Consider the following 19,097-nt stretch of genomic DNA (forward strand, 5'->3'; position numbering starts at 1 on the left):
CTGGTACTGGGGAGCTGCGCTTCATTGAGGGAAACATGGATTCCAAATGCCCTCCCTTCAGAAACTGTGTAGAACGGCATGATAACGACTCCAAACACACCGCCAAGATGACAACTGCCTTACTGAGGAAGGTGAAGGTGAAGGTGATGGAGTGGCCACGTATGTCTCCAGACCTGAACCCTATTGAGCACCTGTGGGGCGTCCTCAAGCGTAAGGTGGAGAGGCGCCACGTGTCTAACATCCATCAGCTCCGTGATGCCATTATGGAGGAGTGGAAGAGGATCCCAGCAACAACCTGTGCAGCTCTGGTGAACTCCATGCCTAGGAGGATTAAGGCAGCGCTAGATAACAACGGTGCTCACACAAAATATTGACACTTTGGACACAGTTTTGACATGTTCACTTAGGGTTTACTCACTTTTGTTGCCAGCTATTTTGACAATAATGGCTGTGTGTCGAGTTATTTTCAGAGGACAGTAAATATAAACTGCTATACAAGAAGCACATTGACTACTCTAAAATAATAAATATTTAAGTTTCATTTCTATAGTATTGTCCCTTGAGAAAATATACTAAAATGTTTGCTGAAATGTGAGGGGTGTACTCACTTTTGTGAGATACTATATATATGTATTAGTATTTTTTTATTTTGGCTTTTTATTTAATTTATTTATAATATTTTGTTTTTAAATATTTAATTGATTATTTAATTTACCTTTATTTTTGTTGTTGTTCTTGGCTTCGTTTCAGTGTTTTTTTGTTTAGTTTTTTTGTTTTCTTAGTTTTGCTGTCCTGTTTTATGTTAGTTTTTTAATGTTTTTTTGTGTGTTTTGTTTCTTTGTTTTGGTCTGTTTTTCTACTCTTTGATCTTTTTTTTGTTGTTGTTGTTTTATTTGTTTTGTTTTTTTCCCCTTTTTTGTTTTTGTATTTTTTGGTTGTTGTTTTGTTTCTTTGTTTTGTTGCTTTTTTAAAAGGTCACAACCATTACATTAAACTAAAGTCACAGATACATCACCAGTATAATAGTTTTATTATTATTATTTTCTGTGAATATCTGTGATTTTCTCATTGTTATTAAAACATGCCCCATCGGTGGACATCTGAGTGAACTGAGCAGCATCCAGCAGTGTGCTGGTGTTTATCTCAGTATTGTAGTAATGCAATGGAGCTGCTGTGTGCAGAGCTGATGTGAATGGTGTCCTGTGGGAGCTGTGCTAATGAAGGAAGAGCTCTCAGCTCCTGTCCAGGTCAGCTCATGTACTCTTATACATCATAATAACCACAGAGAAACTCTTATCGCTGCCTCTTTCTTTCTTCGTCCTCCATCTTCTGCTGAGTCCCGCAATGAAACGGATCTCCTGCAAGTCAATAACACGTGTAATCTTCGTTTGCCCCGCCGCACAATGTAAAATAAGATGACGCATGTTTGATCCATCAATAACGCTTGCTATTCAATCATTGAAACCATGAAGATAGATCTAATTAACAGGGTTTAGGAGGAGTTACTAATGAACTTTAATGATACAATATATATCACAGACAGCCTTCCAGATATTTTCATCTGTTATCAATGCCATCGATTCCCAGCATGCATCTCCAGTACCGCTGTCGGCCTGCTCTTGTGTGGAGGTGGCAACTTGAGCCGCATTGATCTGGACCGTCAATCACTGGGGTGGCAGACCCTTTTAGAGGAGACTACGCCTCTCTCTCTCTCTCTCTCTCTCTCTCTCTCTCTCCCTCTCTCTCTCCCTCTCTCTCAGTTATCCGCCACTGACTTTAATGGCTCCATTGAAGGACACACGCAGAGCAGAGCAAGGAGTGTCAGGGGTGTGCAGTAGGATGTTTTCCAGGGGACGTGAGGACAGGCACTACAGCTTCCCGTGGCTGATGTAACCCCCCCTGAGGACCCTCGCTGAAGACGTTTCTGTGTGGAGTGCTGGACGGGAGGTTGAGAAAGAAAGTGGCATAATTGTCGGCTCCATCGATTTCCCCCTAAGAAGGGTCCAGTGACACCCCGCCCTGCCCCGCAGATGGTGCTCAGCCTGGCCATGGACTCCAGAGAGGATGGGGACAGCTGGATGGAGGAACAGTGGGAGAAATGGTACAGTAGTGATGGGGCCTTTTTACGCTGCACTTAACTGACCTTGGATCAGCCTCAGAAATGGGCCAGAATGTTAGTTTGGTGTGCATGCAGGACAATAAATGTAAGGGTTATGGATTTTAAGGGTTTTGTAATTTAATATGCATGTATAATATTTCTAAACCTAAAATTAGGCTTGATTTGAGTGTTTTGCATGGTACAAAATCATACAAATAATACAAATAACTCAACTGTGGTGTGCAAAACGACATTTATAGTTCTACTAGGTGTTTTCGCTTGACTAAATGGGTTATCATGAACAATTATTTTGTTCATCTTGTTATCTATCATGAAATGTGGGCGGCTGCACAAATGCAGGTAAAGGAAGTGCTGAGAAGTTAGTATGTCTGAATGCTTTTTAAAGCTTCATTTACCAGTAAATGGCTAAAAGATTGTGCTAGCTTGCAGACTGAGGTAAGGACACTCAACAACAACTGCTTTCTAAACATTATAGACTGAATAAGAATGTAACTGTTATTGCTTAAGGAAGTTCATACGATGTGTTAAAACAAACAGCAGAAATGTTTTTGCTTATGCTTTCTTTCAACAGATCTCCGTATGCATAACTTTTATCTGAATATATATATATATATGTGTGTGTGTGTGTGTGTGTGTGTGTGTGTGTGTGTGTGTGTGTGTATGTTCCTGGTATTCCCTAAGTTATGGGGACCAAATGTCCCCACAATACCATAAAATTTTACCTTATGGTAAAAATGTGTGGTCCCCCTGAGGAAAACAGCTTATAAATCATACAAAATGAAGTGTTTTGAAAATGTAAAAATGCATTAGGGGTACGGTTAGTGTGGGGGAATAGAATATACAGTTTGTACAGTATAAAAACCATTACATATCTATGGGAAGTCCCCATAAAACATGAAGACCAGTGTTTGTGTGTGTATATATAGCACTGCAGTATTCCTGAAGTTATCAGATCATCCGGTGAGCCCTGCCCTCTCTGTGATTGTCTAGCAATAGTCTCGTGGAGGAATGACGTAGTGTGTGTCAATGTGTATGTGGGTGTGCTGCCACTTTTCAGGTTAACGCATGACATTAGTCTGAATGAATACGAGGATGATGACCTGTCAGAAGTAACAGAAATCACGGATGAGAACGGAATCACTCTCAACCACATCGACCTCGACCCTGACCCTAAAGTAAGTCTGTACACCCTCAAATAGTCGGTTTTCATACAAGCTGGCATTTTGGGGAAAACCATATACATTTATTTTGGTTATTTATATTTATCAACATATATACTTTTTTTCTTTAATTTATGTAATATATTTATTTAAAATATATATAAAATATTTGTAATTTTCACAATTTACATTTTAAATGCGTTTTTTTACTCATTTATTTACATTTTATTTCACATTGAAGTTAGGCTTAATATTTTATGTATTTATATACGTTTTATAACGTAGGCTAGGCTACATCTAGTTTGTAGAGTCAGGTTTACTCTGGTTGTTGGAGGTGTGCCAAACACCACATAAGTACATTCCTATAAGGGTCATCAACATCTCTGAGTCAGAAGCTAATCTCCTTACAGCTCACTAGTACAAAACTAGTTCTGGAATCAAAAATGGCACTTAACTTTAGACTGAGCCTGCATTAAGAAAAATATTTGTATATATCACTGCAATTGAAATGTAACTGTTTGAAATGACCTAGCCTAGGCTATACTGGGTTGAGCGATTTCCCGATTTTAATCGATTTTCATTTTGACTGACACAGCTGTAGCCATGCCCATCCAATACAGCGCAATACGTTTTGTGCTTTGTTGCTTTAGACATGAAAAAGTCTCAGCTTTCAAATTCTATCAATTTGATCACGAAATTCAAACGATAAATACCGTTTTGGCGCTCTTTTATGTGGAGTTTACAGATCGCTGTATCGCCTCAAGTTCCGCACGGGAACTGAACTGATAATCTCTTCTTCTTTACTAACGTAACTAGTTTACAGCACAAAATAAACATGGATGAACATCAGAAGGTATGTTGAAAGATATAGTACTAGTAGGGCCTACAACTGACCGAAATACGTCATGTCTCATGTAATCGCTCAATCTGTGTTTCAAGACGTCAAAAAATAGCTTGTAAACATTGTCACATATGTAGCCTAACTGTTACCTCAGAAAATACATTCAATGTCCATGAGCTTCTACAGCTAGACAAATAAACTCAACAGAGGAGCATTTTGCTAATTTGCACTATATTGCATATTCATTGTATTTTTAACTGTTCTTCGATATTTAATGTAGGTTTGAATAAATCCGTTATGTTTTCACGACAGACACCATTTAAATGTGTATATTTCAAAAACGAGTTGAAACATAATAGTCATTAAAAAGTTATGCCAACTATTATTATAACTATAATTAAATGTAAGCAGCCCATACAAATCAGTAAATATTAACCTAATACCAACTGCTTTTCTTCTATTTTTCCCCCTTGAGAATATTCAATGTTAATGTACATGATACATGAATCTATATTGAATCAAATCGAAATCAGAATTAAATCTAATCGCATGCTTGTGAATAGATATCAAATCCAATTTGAAATTTGTGTCAATACCCAGCCCTATCCATTTCATCTGAAATTACACTTCTGTGGTAAAGCCTATATGGGCCACAATAAATGATATATCACTGGTTTAATTAGCTGATGTGATTTTATTTATTAAACTCTTTAAGTATTTTACATTTAAAGGATGACACATTGCATGCACAAATATTGCCTTTAAAAAAGTTAATCCCAAAATGTTTATTTATTCACCCTCATGTCGTTTTAAAACTGTATCTTGTATTACTATTAGCTGTATTACTATGTTGAAAACAAAAGAAGGTGTTAGGCAAACATCATTAGCTTTCAGTGTATAAAAAAGAGCAGTTTGGACATATTCAGCAGAATATCTCCTTTTGTGTTCTGTACAAAAGCAGTCTTACAGGTTTTAAAAGACATGAGGGTGAGTACATGATGACCAAAACTCACTTCTGCATGATCTAACCCATTTGCTTAATTAAAATGTCAAAGAATGTCTGTAACTAAAGAGTATGATTAGTGTTAGACTATAGTAATCACAGTTATCTTAATTCAAAAACAGTAGACGTCAACAGGCAGTCCCCACCGCAAAGTAAAACGTGTATGTGTGGTTTATATCTCTCCACCCTAAAACCAAACAGTCACTTATTTTCCATGAGACACAGTCATGCGGTCTCGAGCTGAATGAGGAATCATTTGAAGGTACAGAGCTTGGTGAGCAGTTTACCCAACAGCAAAAATAGATTTCTAGGTCAACGGCACAGCATTAGTTTCCATGTATTGCAGTCCGAATGTGTGTCGAGATTTCAGTATTCATATGAGTATGAGTGAGTATGAGTGAGTCTAAGGTCACAAGAGGCTGTTGTGTTCAGACCCAATTAGCATAGCAGTCAATTAGCATTAGACAATAACAATACGGGGAGATGTCAAACCCAATCACATCTGACTGTTTATCATGGATATCATCATCTAACCACTTAAACCTAAACAAAAGTCCCTGATTTAGGGTTTCACAACCTTTTTTATGCAACAATTGACGATATAACATAAGTGTTTGTGCTAAGAATAGCTGTTTAAAGACAATAACTCAGTTTTTAGCATAATGTTATAAATTCTCTGTCAAAGCCAATCACATCTGACTGTTTATCATGGATATTATCATATAACCACTTAAACTTAAACAAAAATTGCTTATTTATCTTTGCACAAGCTTTTTTAATGCAATAATTAGCATCATGACAAATAATGTTTATGATAAGGCTGCGTTTAAAGACAAGGAAATTTAGCGTTATTGAACGTTATAAATTCTTTATGTGTCAAAGTCAATTACATGTGACTATGGATATCATCTAACTGCTTAAATGTCAACAAAAATCCCTCATTTATGATTTCACAAGCTTTTATTGGTGATAATTAGCATCATAACAAGTGTTTATTCTAAATGCTGTGTTTAAAGACAATACGATAGATTAGCGTTATTGAACATGTTATAAGTTCTCTCTCTCAAAGCCATTAACATCTGACCATGGATATCATCTAATCACTTAAACTTAAAAATCCCTCATTTATGATTTCACAATCTTTTTATACAATAATTAGCATTGTAACATAAGTGTTTTTGCTGCATTCGAATGCAATGAGGCAGTTTAGTGTAATGAACATGTTATAAATTCTCATTTCTGGGTGTGTTTATTTTGCTATGTCGTGTGACACGCCTCATTGTTCTCTGGGATTGAATTAGCTTTCCTTACAGCAGCCAGGAAGGGAGCCACAGGCTGATGTCATCACAGCACTCTGATTGGCCGGCTGCCTCTGACTGCAGCTCCTTTGCTCTTGATTCTAAAGCTCTGCTGCCTGCTCTTCCCAGGATCACATGACCCAGCCGACCAATGGTACGCCGAGGAGCGGCCGGAGGAGGGGGGTGGTGGAGCTGCAGACGGAGATGCTCCACTTGGACCTGATTGATGCAGAGGGAGGAATCCAGGAAGAAGAGGAGGAAGAGGAGGACGAAAGGCGGCCGGTTGATGCCGTCGATGACAACCACAAGGAAGAGCAGGGCGCAGGGCTGCCTGTCACTCAGCCTCAGCTAAAGGATTTCATCCCTGCCGTCGCCATGGATACCTACCGGCCCAAGAGACCCACCACCCTGAATCTTTTCCCTCAAGTGCCAAGGACTCAGGTGAGATGGACAGTTTGGGCAGCGGCCTTTGGTCTTGTGATTTGCGTCCGAGGCAGATTAACAGGGATTGGAAATTGTTTTACAGTAAGAGTGATGATTTTTTATACTGCACAAACAAGATCTCGAGCCATTCCCCTGGAGGGATGGGGTGTATTTTCAGTGTATATGCAAATCGTTGACACGTAGCGTTTGGTTTTCTTTGATATTCCCGGCCGCTGATGCTGATGCTGATGACGTTTCATGTTTGTGAGCTCCCGCTCGGCCCACCTGCTATGAATCACTGCTGTCCGCCCTCCATGCGTAATGCAATCCGACAAGAAAGAGCGTGAGTGGATCATTACTGTTGACCTGTGAGGGTCAAACAGCAGGGGGCGGCACTTTAATGGGGCGATTTGAACAAAATATTACAAAGGTGGGAGTAAAAAAACGTTATTTGGATGTCATATGTGGCGCTGTTTTTTAAAGTCTTGAGAATCTGTGTAATGTAAATTGGAATAGATTGACATTTTAGGGTTAGCAAATTGTCACTTTTTACTCCAGTATTTCGTAGTTTCATCAAATATAGTGAACATTTCTACTGTTATTGTCCAGGAACCTTGTGTGACAACATGCCCCAATAGATATGTAACACACTCTGATCTGACATTTTGCGAAAATCTTGTTGGTTTTATTATGTTCACTTGGGAACTGTTGCAAAAATATGATGAAATCAGAATTTTAGTTGGGGAAAAATAGCCTCAATCTTCAATACATTTCCCAAGCGCTAAAATGAAGTTATTTCACTGAAATTAAGTTTTATTTTAAAAGTAAAAAAAGAAAAGAAAAACACATTTAAATAAAAATGAATGTAAAAAATGTATAAATACTATAATGGACCCTTTTCACAGTTATCAACATTGCAAATATAGTGGAGTTTTTAATATTTTCATAAAAAAATAATGTAATATACACATTTATATTGTTTATATTTGCTGTCGTTTATCCAACTATGATGACTTCTGCATCTGAGAACATTGGAAATTTAAAAAGGGTCCAAAGTATAGATAATATAATACTAAAATAACACTGATCTAACCTTTTACCTTTTTAAAGTAAATCATTAGCAGTCATCCTTTCTCTCTCTCTATTTTGAAGTGCATGATGGGTAATGAGGCAAAGAGAACTAAATGATTTAAGTAATGGCACAGCACTACTATCTCCTGAAAAGACTTCCAACCCAGACTTACTGAACTCAAATTGACCTTTTCTGTGTTACCAAATAGTGTTTAGTTATAATCTGCTTGCTGTAGTTTCCGATATTGTCCAGAGTATTATAAAGAAAAGCATAATTATAAAGATTCTAGATTAAGATAAATGAACATTCTGTCATTATTTACTCACCCTCATGTCAATCCAAATTTCATATCACAATATTTTGCTGAACGTTCCAGCTGCTCATTTACATACATTGAAAATCTCAAAAATACATTATTCCAGATCTTCCGAAATCATGCAAAAACTCAAGTCTCGTTCATTTTATATAGGTCAATAATACAGGTTTGAAATGACACGAGGGTGAGTAAATGAATGCTAAACTAACCCGTTAACCTGCACTGAGCTGAAAATCACATTAAACACAATGCAGTTTAATCTGTTTGGTCTGCAGTTATTGCATAACAATATTTACCATCTTATAGCATTAGTGCTGGCTAAAGTCCAATGTCCTGAATGTCTAAAACATGGATATATTAGAACTAATGCAAACGAATTGCAAAAGCCCACTTGTAAGATATTTGATTTATGGTTATGAGGTTGACATGAAAGTGTTGCTAGTGACTGTTTTACAACTAGAGAAGATGGTGGATGACTGTAAATGTGCTTCCCTGTCTTTAATCTCGTAATCTTGGCTTGTTGAATCTCTCCACGTCTGCAGCATTGGCACAGCCGCGGGGCTCAAAGGGCATTTGAGGAATTAGCAAAGAGCTTTTACACAGTTATTGGGTAATACAAGTAAAACTGTGAAAAAGTCTGCTCTAAAAATATCTACATTGTGATGAAAATATTTCAGCTAGAAAGCTAGAGGCCTGGATGTGAAGCGCTATTGACAACCTATTCTGTAATATAACACATTTCTCAGCTAAATGGGATATTCAACCATTAAAAATGTTGGACAAGACTTGATTTTATCAGGAAATGATTGAATTGTTAACAGTCATGGCATACTTTGGAGGGGCTGTGATGTCAGCCAAAAAGTATAGTTGTTTTACAAGCAGAGGATTGTAAAGATATATGTATTTTTTTATTTCGAATAATGTGCATCAATGATTTGTCCACAATAACACCAGGAATGTGCATTAAGAAACTAATTAGGGTCATGTAGATTTTGACCGTCTCACATTATTGACAAAGGAAAACAGTTTTGAATTTTGTGGAAAAGTATTAAAACATACCGCCCTTTTTGACTATTTAAACACTTTATTAAATCAACACATATCTAAGTGTTCCCTTTTATTAAAAAAAAAAAAATTCCTTTAGTTTGTCACAGATGTATAACATGATTTGCTATTTGCATATGGTTTTAGGTGCAGATACGTTCTTACTCTAGAAAGCATCTGATTGGACGAAACAATGTAGTGCAGGATGAGTAATCAATATTTCAGCTCCAATCCAAAAAGTCATGTCTGGCCTAGGAAAATTGACATCTTCACCCTTCTTTCAAATATTATTAAAAATTGGTTTAATTTGTTTAAGAAATTGATTTGAGAGAATGCAATGAAACATGCTAAATTATTTGGCCAGGCGGTCATACAAAGAATTTATGAACGTGCAAAAACAAGAGAGAACCAACGAAATATTAATAACTTATTATGTTGTAGTCGGTGTATGCTTTTTCCTTTTGTTTTTAATGCTTTTTTTTGCATAGTAAAATAAAACCTGTAGCTGTTGTTTGCCTTTTTTTGCAAAATAACTTTGTCAGACCAAGTTTAGTGTTTTGTTCTTCACTCATATTCAAAATATTTAAAAAATATATATACAATTTCCTCATATTTTGATAGTTTAATTGGACTTCATACGCTCCAGACATCACTTTTGTCCAATAATGTATGTATAGATATAGTATATCTTTCTCAGATTTAAATGTCATATATTTATAAAGATTGCATAATTCTAAACCCACAGTAATATATTGAGACAGGCTTTGATTATTAAACTAGATTGCAATATATTGTCGGGATAGAGTTTCTCCCATCTGGTTTCTTTCCTGATACCGTTTTTAGAGTCACTGGATAAGAGCCTCATTTCAGCCATCTGTGTCTTCCTCCTCCGTCACGAACACTAGTGTGTGTTCTTATCTACCCCCACACATACGCACACACTGACACTCTCTCACGCATGCCAATTCTGCATCGTTGATGGGCGCATTGCTATGGCAACATAGGAATGTCTGTGTTAAAGGTGCATTATAGAAGCGTGGTCAATTGGTGAGTCAGCGATAGGAAAGAGCGGTAAATCAATCTGTCGGGCTGCACTTCCTGTAACTCACTTGCTTTATGGATTGTACTCAAATACACTTTCTGGTTTCACTATGATAGAAAAGCACCTAAAATGTAGTGGCAAGTACTGTAGTAATGCTGACAAAATCAATCATTTATCCAGGATGGAGAGATGTACACATGTTTTAGTGTGAAAAATAAATTAATTTGATTTATTAATTAATAAATTGCTTCCATTATTTAAAAAACATTCCACTTGTTTTGATATTTTGTTATCTAATGCAATGCCATTCTTATATTTTTTAAATTATTACATTTTTAAAATACCTATTTATTTGTTATTTTAAGGTTCTGTGTAGAGAATGTATGTATTATCTTCATGGTAGTGTCCAAAAAATACTTTTTTTTTGTAAGGATTAATCTCAGCAATATTGATCTGACCCTGTCAGCACTTTGTATATTGAAAAATCCATCCCTCATTCTTGTTCTCCATTTTATTCGCAGGACACAATAAATAACAATTCCTTTGGTGAGAAAGAACGAAGGAAAGAAAAGAAAACCCGTTCTTCATCACCACACATTAAGGGTGAGTAATGGCCACACGTACCACACAAATGAACACGTCTGATGAATTGCTGAGACTTAAATATTTTCCAAACAAGTCATTTTTCAAACTCATTTCTATACATTAGAGGAATTACCATGAGATAAATGAAAGGAATACAATATATGTCTCATAATTGTGGGTGTTTTTGTAGTATTCGCTTCCACGGAATGAAAATGTGTTTACGTGCTGTAATTAACTTAATGGGATTTTCGTCAATCTACTTACCCAGAGAGTTCATCGGATGTCACTTGTGTCTGACTCTAGTTAGAAGTATGAAAACGTGTTTAAATGTCGTCTATGATAAAATACTTTCTCCTGTCCCACTGTAATCCATTAAGGAGTGTAATGCTACCAGGCTATGTCCCAATTGTCATGCTTTTACTATATACTAAAATTGTATACTTTGATGATGATGGTAAATTTGCATTTGGTGTGTGTAAGCATTAGCACCGAGTCCACAGACTCAAACGCATTACCTTAAAGTCAGCCTGAAATTTAAATTCATAGCTTTCTAAATGCATGTTAAATTATCTTATCGTGAACAATTCATCCGTGCATGTTTCTTAATTTTTTGGAAGACCATAACTAAGGCCCTATTCGCACTGTATTAGTATTATACAGGAAACAAAAACCTTGAAAAAATTATAAACAACCCCGGCAAATCACAGAGATGCAGATTCGCACAGGACTAATATTATCACAGGACCTTGGTGTTCGGCGAAATATGGTTGATCATTTGCGGGGGAATTTTTACTTTTTAAATTGAAATTTTAAAGATTACAAATTACAGACATGGCCGATTCGCGCGGGATTAAGATCACAGACAAACTCAGCATTTATTACAAATGACTAGAGGTCACCAGGTAATACTTATCCCGTGGGAATAGGGCTAATGTCTTCCAGTGAAACAACACTTATCTCTGATGATGTATGATGGACTTCTTCAATCATATAGTCTGCTTAAACCCCGCCCTTTTTTACAATCAACTGCAAGCTCGTATTCAGATCTGCCTCCATCCAATCAACAAGCAATGGATTGAACAAAGACCCGCCCCACATTTTTCTTCTTTTTTGATAATCCGTTTCACTCGAATGTACGTCATAATACAGAAGAAAAGATCTGTCGCTACTTAGTCTAACCATTTCATTCATTATTTATTTTCTTTTAGGTTCGTATATTTAAAAATTGTTGTGACGTCGTATTTCTTGGTGAATTTCTTCAGTTGATTAATTTTAATGAAACAGGATTTCTATACTGGTTTTAAAGGGATAGTTCACTTTAAAATGAAAATTCTGTCATCATATACTCACCCTCATGTTGTTTCAATCCTTTATGAATTTCTTTCTTCTGCTGAACAGAAAGGAAGATATTTAGAAGAATATCAGTAACCAGACAGTTTCTGGTCTCATTGACTTCCATAGTATATTTTTTTCCTACTATGGAAGTCAATGAGACCAGAAACTGTCTGGTTACTCACATTCTTCTAAATATCTTCCTTTCTGTTCAGCAGAAGAAAGAAATTCATAAAGTATTTAAACAACATGAGGGTGAGTATATGATGACAGAATTTTCATTTTAAAGTGGAGTATCCCTTTAAATGTAGCATTTTGTGTTTATGAGGCATTAACTGACATTTTTACATAACCCCCTTCAAATGTTTTCCTCCATTAGGCTTATTGCCTAATGTATAATCTTCTGTGTGTGAAACAGGAGATCCGGCGGCCAAACCTGAGCAGGTTAGCCAGACCGATGGGGACAAAGTTCAGGCCAGGGCTGAAACCAAACCACGAGGCCCTGCCTCCTCCACGAATAAAGCCTCAGCCGTTCGCACCAAGCAGCAGGACAAGTTGAACAACCCCAAAGTGGTGGCGCCCCTCACAAAGGCAGTCATGAGGGAAAAATCCACGGAAGTGACCCTCATAGAGGGTGTCCTTGACATCCCGATCATTTGCAAGGAAAAAGCCCGGTATCACACCGTCAATGGCTATCGGGAACAAGTGCAGTATCCTGTCGAGAATGAAGATACGTGTGACCAGACGGTCGACAAAAACAAGGACTATCGCATTTCCGAAGGAAATGCCACTGAGGAGATCCACCTCACGCCGGTTAACGGGGAGCAGGAGCGACCGTTTCTGTCCCAGAGCAGCGACAGCAATCGCATGTCCATTAGTTCGGACACAGAGATTCCACCCCTTCACAACTACCCATCGGCGGGTTGTCCGAACCCCTCCATTAGCGAGGAGGATGAGGTGTATCCACCCACACCCCCATGCCGGACTGTCAGCCTCAGCGACCCGGGGGATGCTAGTCAGTGGGCTGAAACCCGCAAGCCCAAAGTGGTGAAGGAGGACAAGGGAACCTTAAAGACGGTGGCGGTCAGCACGGATGCTTCGGGACTGACGTATGACTCGGTCAAGTACACCCTGGTGGTGGATGAGCACGCTAAGCTTGAGCTAGTGAGCATCAAGGACTGCTACAAAGGTTACGAAAGTGACAGTGACAATACAGTCTACGAGTCTGCCATCGACGATGATGAGGAGGATCAGGATGCGGACGAAGAGGAGGAAGAGTCGGGAGCGACGAGCATGAGGAGAGACACTTCCTGTTTGTCTGCGGAATCCACCACAGACACCACCTCAGACATGCCCCGTTCCCGCAAGTTCAAGAATGTCTTTGTGAATGGACGGTCACGTTTCTCTGGTGAGTAGTATGAGCTTAGAAAGTAGTTTGGAATTCAGAAATTAATCATTTAGAATTCATGTTCCTAAAAAAAAAGTTTTTCACTTGGGGGTTTGTTGCAAATGTGCACAGATCTTAAAGGAATAGTTCACCTAAAAATGAAAATGATCCCATAATTTACTCACACTCAAGCCATCCTGGGTGTATATGAGTTTCTTCTTTCAGCCAAACAAAATCTGAGTTATGTAAATAATATCCTGGCTCTTCCCAGATTTATAATGGCATTGAAAAGTTTGTGAAGCTTCTCTATTATTCCTTCAAATATGTTACAATAATTTGCTCTAAAGACCATGCACTCCCAGTAGATGATGGCTTTATGTCATAACCTGTCCTGTAGAAGGGTTGAACATGTCATATAATTCAGAGAGAATAAATGTGTAAATGTGTTTTTGGTAAGTGGTTTTACCAAAAAATGCAAGTGCGGTGTGAAAAAGCCTAGCAAGAATGGCAATGGTCCAAGGGTTGAACCTTGTGGCACCCCTTCCATAATACATAATACAATAATTGCAAAGATTTTCCTCATTAACTGGTTTGCTAATATCAGACCTGCCTTTCACAAGCCAGGAGCAAGACTATGAAATTCAGCAAGCACTACCTGCCGAAATGTCTCTTTCCCTTGTTGTTCTAGTGACGATGAACGTTTGTTCTCCCACTTAGGGGCTGAGTTTGGATTCTTCTCCTGTGTTATTAATGGAGAGGAAAGAGAACAGAGCCACAGAGCAGTGTTCAGGTAAAGATTCAATCAAAGCCTGAGATGCACTCATCTCATTTAAAAAGCACAACAAAAAATTGACTTAAAAGGGATATTGAAACATATACTGAGCATATTTTTTGAAGACCATTAGTGTTTTTTAATTTTCTTCATTTTATTATAAGAAAGTGTATCATATTTAAGTTGAGAGATGAATACACTCATCAAGTTATGTACTGCATTTAATGTATTCAGTAATTACTTTTTTAATTGAATAGAATTCATCAAGTTATGTACTGCATTTAATGTATTCAGTAATTACTTTTTTAATTGAATAGAATTCATCAAGTTATGTACTGCATTTAATGTATTCAGTAATTACTTTTTTAATTGAATATAATTCAAGTATAATAATAACATGCTTTGTATTACTGTTTCCTTACTGTATTTGTTTCATTATTGTTGTTGTTATTATTTTAAGTATCATTTTGTCATGAAAATATCACAATGCAAAGTAATTGTACTAAAAACAGGTTTATTCTTTTGATTTGTAGTGAAATTCACCCACAAACCAACTACAGCCAAACAAGATGACAGCACAAAAAAACAAAACAAAAAACATGAGTAATAGGACAGATCTATACATACAAATAAATATTTTGTACAAAGTCACACTCTAGTCATGCGTGGTTCCCTAAACTCAATGTTTTTTGGAGTTCTCCTAATCACACCACATTTGACCTGAGCATTCCTAATTTTGGCTCGTTCACAGGTTTATTCCTCGCCATGATGATGAGTTGGAGTTGGAGGCGGATGACCCCTTACTGGTCGAGTTGCAGGCCGAGGATCTGTGGTGTGAGGGCTACAACATGCGCACTGGATCCAGAGGCATCTTTCCTGCATTTTACGCCGTCAAGGTGACAAAGGATGAACTTGTTAAAGGTAACAAGGCTTTGCTATGGCGTTTTGCATATTTACATTTTTGTACATTGTGCAATAATGTCCGTTTGCTGTGATTTATTCAGAGGTCAAACGTGACTGGATGGACAAATTCTGGGTGAAATTCCTTGGTTCTGTTCAAGTGCCGTATCACAAAGGGAACGATGTGCTTTGTGCCGCCATGCACAAGGTATACTAATCCATTTCTGTATTATAGTTCTGCCCTGGATTTCCATATATTTCCATAATAATTTCATGTTATGTTGTTGTTCATATGTAATCTGATGTTCATACGCAATCTGATTATGTCAACAGATAGCATCAAACAGAAGAACAACAATGCAGTTCAGCCCCCCTTCGCCTTGCATTCTGGAAATCAACACACGAGGAGTGAAAATCATCGTTCAGGATGACTGTCGGACTTCTGAAAGGGTTTGTATACCTCAGATTAACTATAATATTTTTCCTAAAAATTACTCGCCAAGCATATGGTCGTTCCTGTCATGTAGTACCTTATCAAATTAATATGTTGTGTTATTATTTATGGAAGTAATTCAGTAAAGGATTTAAGGGGTCAATTTAATTTTGATGTTTTAAACTTATATTTTAAGTATTTTATGTTTTTAATGTTTTTAAATCTTTGAAATAATCTGATATTGAAATATTCTGATATCAATTGCTATAATTTTTTCCATGGATGGAATATTTTAAGCTGAGCGACACCGACTAATGCTACAAAACCTTACATAAGTCATAAAATCTATTGCAAATACTTGCTCATGTTAATTCTCTTGTTGTCCTATCAAAATGATGTCGCTTCCTGAAAGATGATGTCATTAAGGATATGCCTTTTGTTAGTAAAAGTGATATTAACTGATTAAACCTGTGAAATAATTATTAATAAAGAATAATCTCAATAAAACGTTTTGAAGTTTTGCATTAGAAGAAAAACTTCTTGTTCAAAATTATTTATAAATGTAATAATATAATATTTATTAGAAAAAACGAATCAATGTTATTTCTATATTTGAAAAATTAACTATGACATGAAATAGCATAGTAGGCATAAACCAGACGGCACTGTTTGAAGCGCTCTCAATATTACCTGTAGATTTGTGATTTGGAAATGGACTTTGACATTTGACCCCATGGAGGCGGCGTCTAGTTTAGTGTGACTAGATGTGGCCACCAAAAGGCTCTTCCACTCATCTGAACTCTGTGATGCAACATTTACGGCTCCACAGTTAAGCAATGAAGCGTCTTAAGAATGCGGGGGAGTCTCGCCCCCTAAGCCCCTCTGAGTGAATTTGTGAGCGCGCTCAGTGATGTTAATCGCAGGCTGAGACGACCTCACACTGCAGTGACATCATGTGCTTCCTGCTTACACTAATGTGTTCCAATCCCTGCTGCTGATTAGACCACTCAGTCTTTCTTTTCATATTTTTCAGGGTGAGAAGTGCTTTCACTTTTTCCAATTGAAAAACATCTCCTTCTGCGGATGCCATCCAAAGAATAACAAGTGAGTTTGAACAAATGCATGGTTTTTCTCATCATGCTTTTATTAGAAAAATAAGGGTGAATTAGGGCTTAGATAAATTAATAAAATAATTGAAATAAATTGTAATAAATTGATAAATAATTAATAGATTTTTTTGCGTACTCTACCTTTCAAAGGTTTGGGGTTGGCAATATTTTTTTTAAGTCTCATGCTCACAAAGGCTGAATTTGTTTGATCAAAAATACATTAACAACAGTAATATTGTGAAAAATTATTACAATTTAAAACAACTATTTTCTATTTTAATATATTTTAAAATATAAAATATACACAACTGAATTTTCAGCATCAGCACTCCAGTCTTCAGTAACATATGATCCTTCTGAAATAGTATTGCATTTTGATTTCACGATTTGCTGCTCAAGAAACATTTCTTATCATTATCACTGTTGAAATATCAATATTTTTGTGGAAACCATTTTTCAGGATTCTTTAATGAATAGAACATACAAAAGAACAGCATTTATTTGAAATAGAAATATATTGTAAGTAACATTATTGATCAATTTAATGCATCCTTAAAAGTATTCATTTCTTTCAAAATCTGAATGGTAGTTTAGATGCAGTGACTAATATAAAATTCTTAATCTAGGACTGAGAGCTCGTGGTCACTTATGTAAAGCTGTAAATACAACAACCCCATTTTTATCTAGCTACACCGCCCCCTACAGGAAACCAAGAGAACACACAACAATGACAATGGAGTCACATACTTGACAGTAAATACTCTTGTGTGTTTCTTTCAGGTATTTTGGACTAATAACGAAACATCCAGCATACCAGAGATTCGCCTGTCACGTGTTCTTCTCAGATGATACAACCACAAAACTGGCTGAATCTGTAGGGTGAGTTCTCCAGTCACTTCAAGATTACGCACGATTTTCTTTCTCGACTTATTTCCTCTTGAAACACTAACTTATGTATTTGAGACATAATCCACTTATTTGATATACTGCTTTTTGCTTACTACTATATTTAGAGATACATATACAATTGTAGCCTATACAAATGCGTGATTTGATAGTTGTTAGTTGTTTGAAGGTCGTATATTAGCCGGAGGAACATAATATTATCTAAAAATGTTGTAAAATTATAAATTTTCTCAGAAAAAGATACATTTTTACATACATTTTACCTACATCGATCTGCTAGTATGGCACTAACGCACTTTTGTGTTCGGTTCTGTATCTGAGTAAAGCATAGGGAAAATATAAACATATAATTTACACACAAAATAAATATGTACGTAAATAGTTTTTCTTTGTTTGTACAGGAAAGCTTTTCAGCAATTCTACAAAGAAAATATGGAATATTCCTGTCCGACAGAAGACATCTTCCTCGAATGACCTTCGGTCTATTTGTATTTTTGCATTATCACATACTATATGAGGTGTTGCATGATGGTGGTTTTGATCCTCTTTGTAACGTGTCATGTTGATAATATAATGTTGACGTCTATTTCAGACAAATGTTAAAATCGAAACGGATATCGGCCACACCGCAACTACTTTCACCTCGTACATCTTGAGTATTATTGACTGGTGTAAAGCCTTACGAAGTTTAATAACTAAAAAAATGTTCGATGTAACTTGTAAAGATCATTTCTGTGCGAAGTTTGGTTTCATTTGAATTAATTCGAAGCACAATGTTTGATGCATTAATGATGGATGAAACAACACAAGACAGAAAAGAGATCATAAAGCTAGACTGGATCCAAAATCAAGTTTTTCTCAGAAACCAAAGCTTTACTGGGGCTCGTCCTTCTTCACTCAGAACGGATGTGAGCCATGTAATTGAATTCAGCCCAGTTTGTCCATCTGGTGTCCCTGACCCGCTTTGCACCACAGGTTAAGACCACTTTCCAACATTTCCCACATCGTATTAGCAACTCTTTGAACCCAAGGTTATGAATCCCTGATCCAGAGCATTAAAGTGCAGTCACATTTATCGTTGTTTAGCGAATTTTCAGTCGAAATCAATAGGAATCCTACGGAAAGCTACTTGATTTCAATTCACCCTGAGCGCATTTTTGAGGGTAAAAAATGTCATTGGAATGAAAAAAAATGCAAGGTCTAGAGACGCGTTGACTGACTGTCACGTTTTTAGAGAACGCAAAAAACGTGAGATGCGAGTGTAAAGGTCAAACACGATCGTTCACACACGGATTGTTCACACAGATTGTGTATTTGCTCTTAAAAATGTGTGAGACAGGTCAGTGGAACAAAAA

General features: G+C 36.8%; 1 protein-coding gene across 2 annotated transcripts; it reads left to right on the forward strand.

Annotated features, from left to right (window-relative positions):
- Positions 1–1,659: 1,659 nt before the first annotated feature.
- mapk8ip1a (mitogen-activated protein kinase 8 interacting protein 1a) lies at positions 1,660–18,282 on the forward strand. 2 transcript variants are annotated; one of them, XM_082160310.1, is made up of 12 exons: positions 1,660–2,101; positions 3,177–3,294; positions 6,551–6,862; positions 10,840–10,921; positions 12,654–13,643; positions 14,340–14,412; positions 15,146–15,315; positions 15,399–15,502; positions 15,628–15,744; positions 16,761–16,831; positions 17,617–17,715; positions 18,144–18,282. In XM_082160310.1, the coding sequence occupies exons 1-12, from the start codon at positions 2,031–2,033 to the stop codon at positions 18,214–18,216; spliced, it is 2,280 nt and encodes a 759-aa protein (XP_082016436.1). In that variant the 5' UTR covers positions 1,660–2,030; the 3' UTR covers positions 18,217–18,282. The 2 variants fall into 2 exon arrangements, with proteins under 2 accessions (XP_082016436.1, XP_082016437.1); XM_082160311.1 differs by lacking the exon at positions 1,660–2,101 and adding an exon at positions 2,537–2,554.
- Positions 18,283–19,097: the final 815 nt, after the last annotated feature.

Source organism: Leuciscus leuciscus (genome assembly GCF_965113295.1).
Source record: "Leuciscus leuciscus genome assembly, chromosome: 25".
NCBI lineage: Eukaryota > Metazoa > Chordata > Actinopteri > Cypriniformes > Leuciscidae > Leuciscus > Leuciscus leuciscus.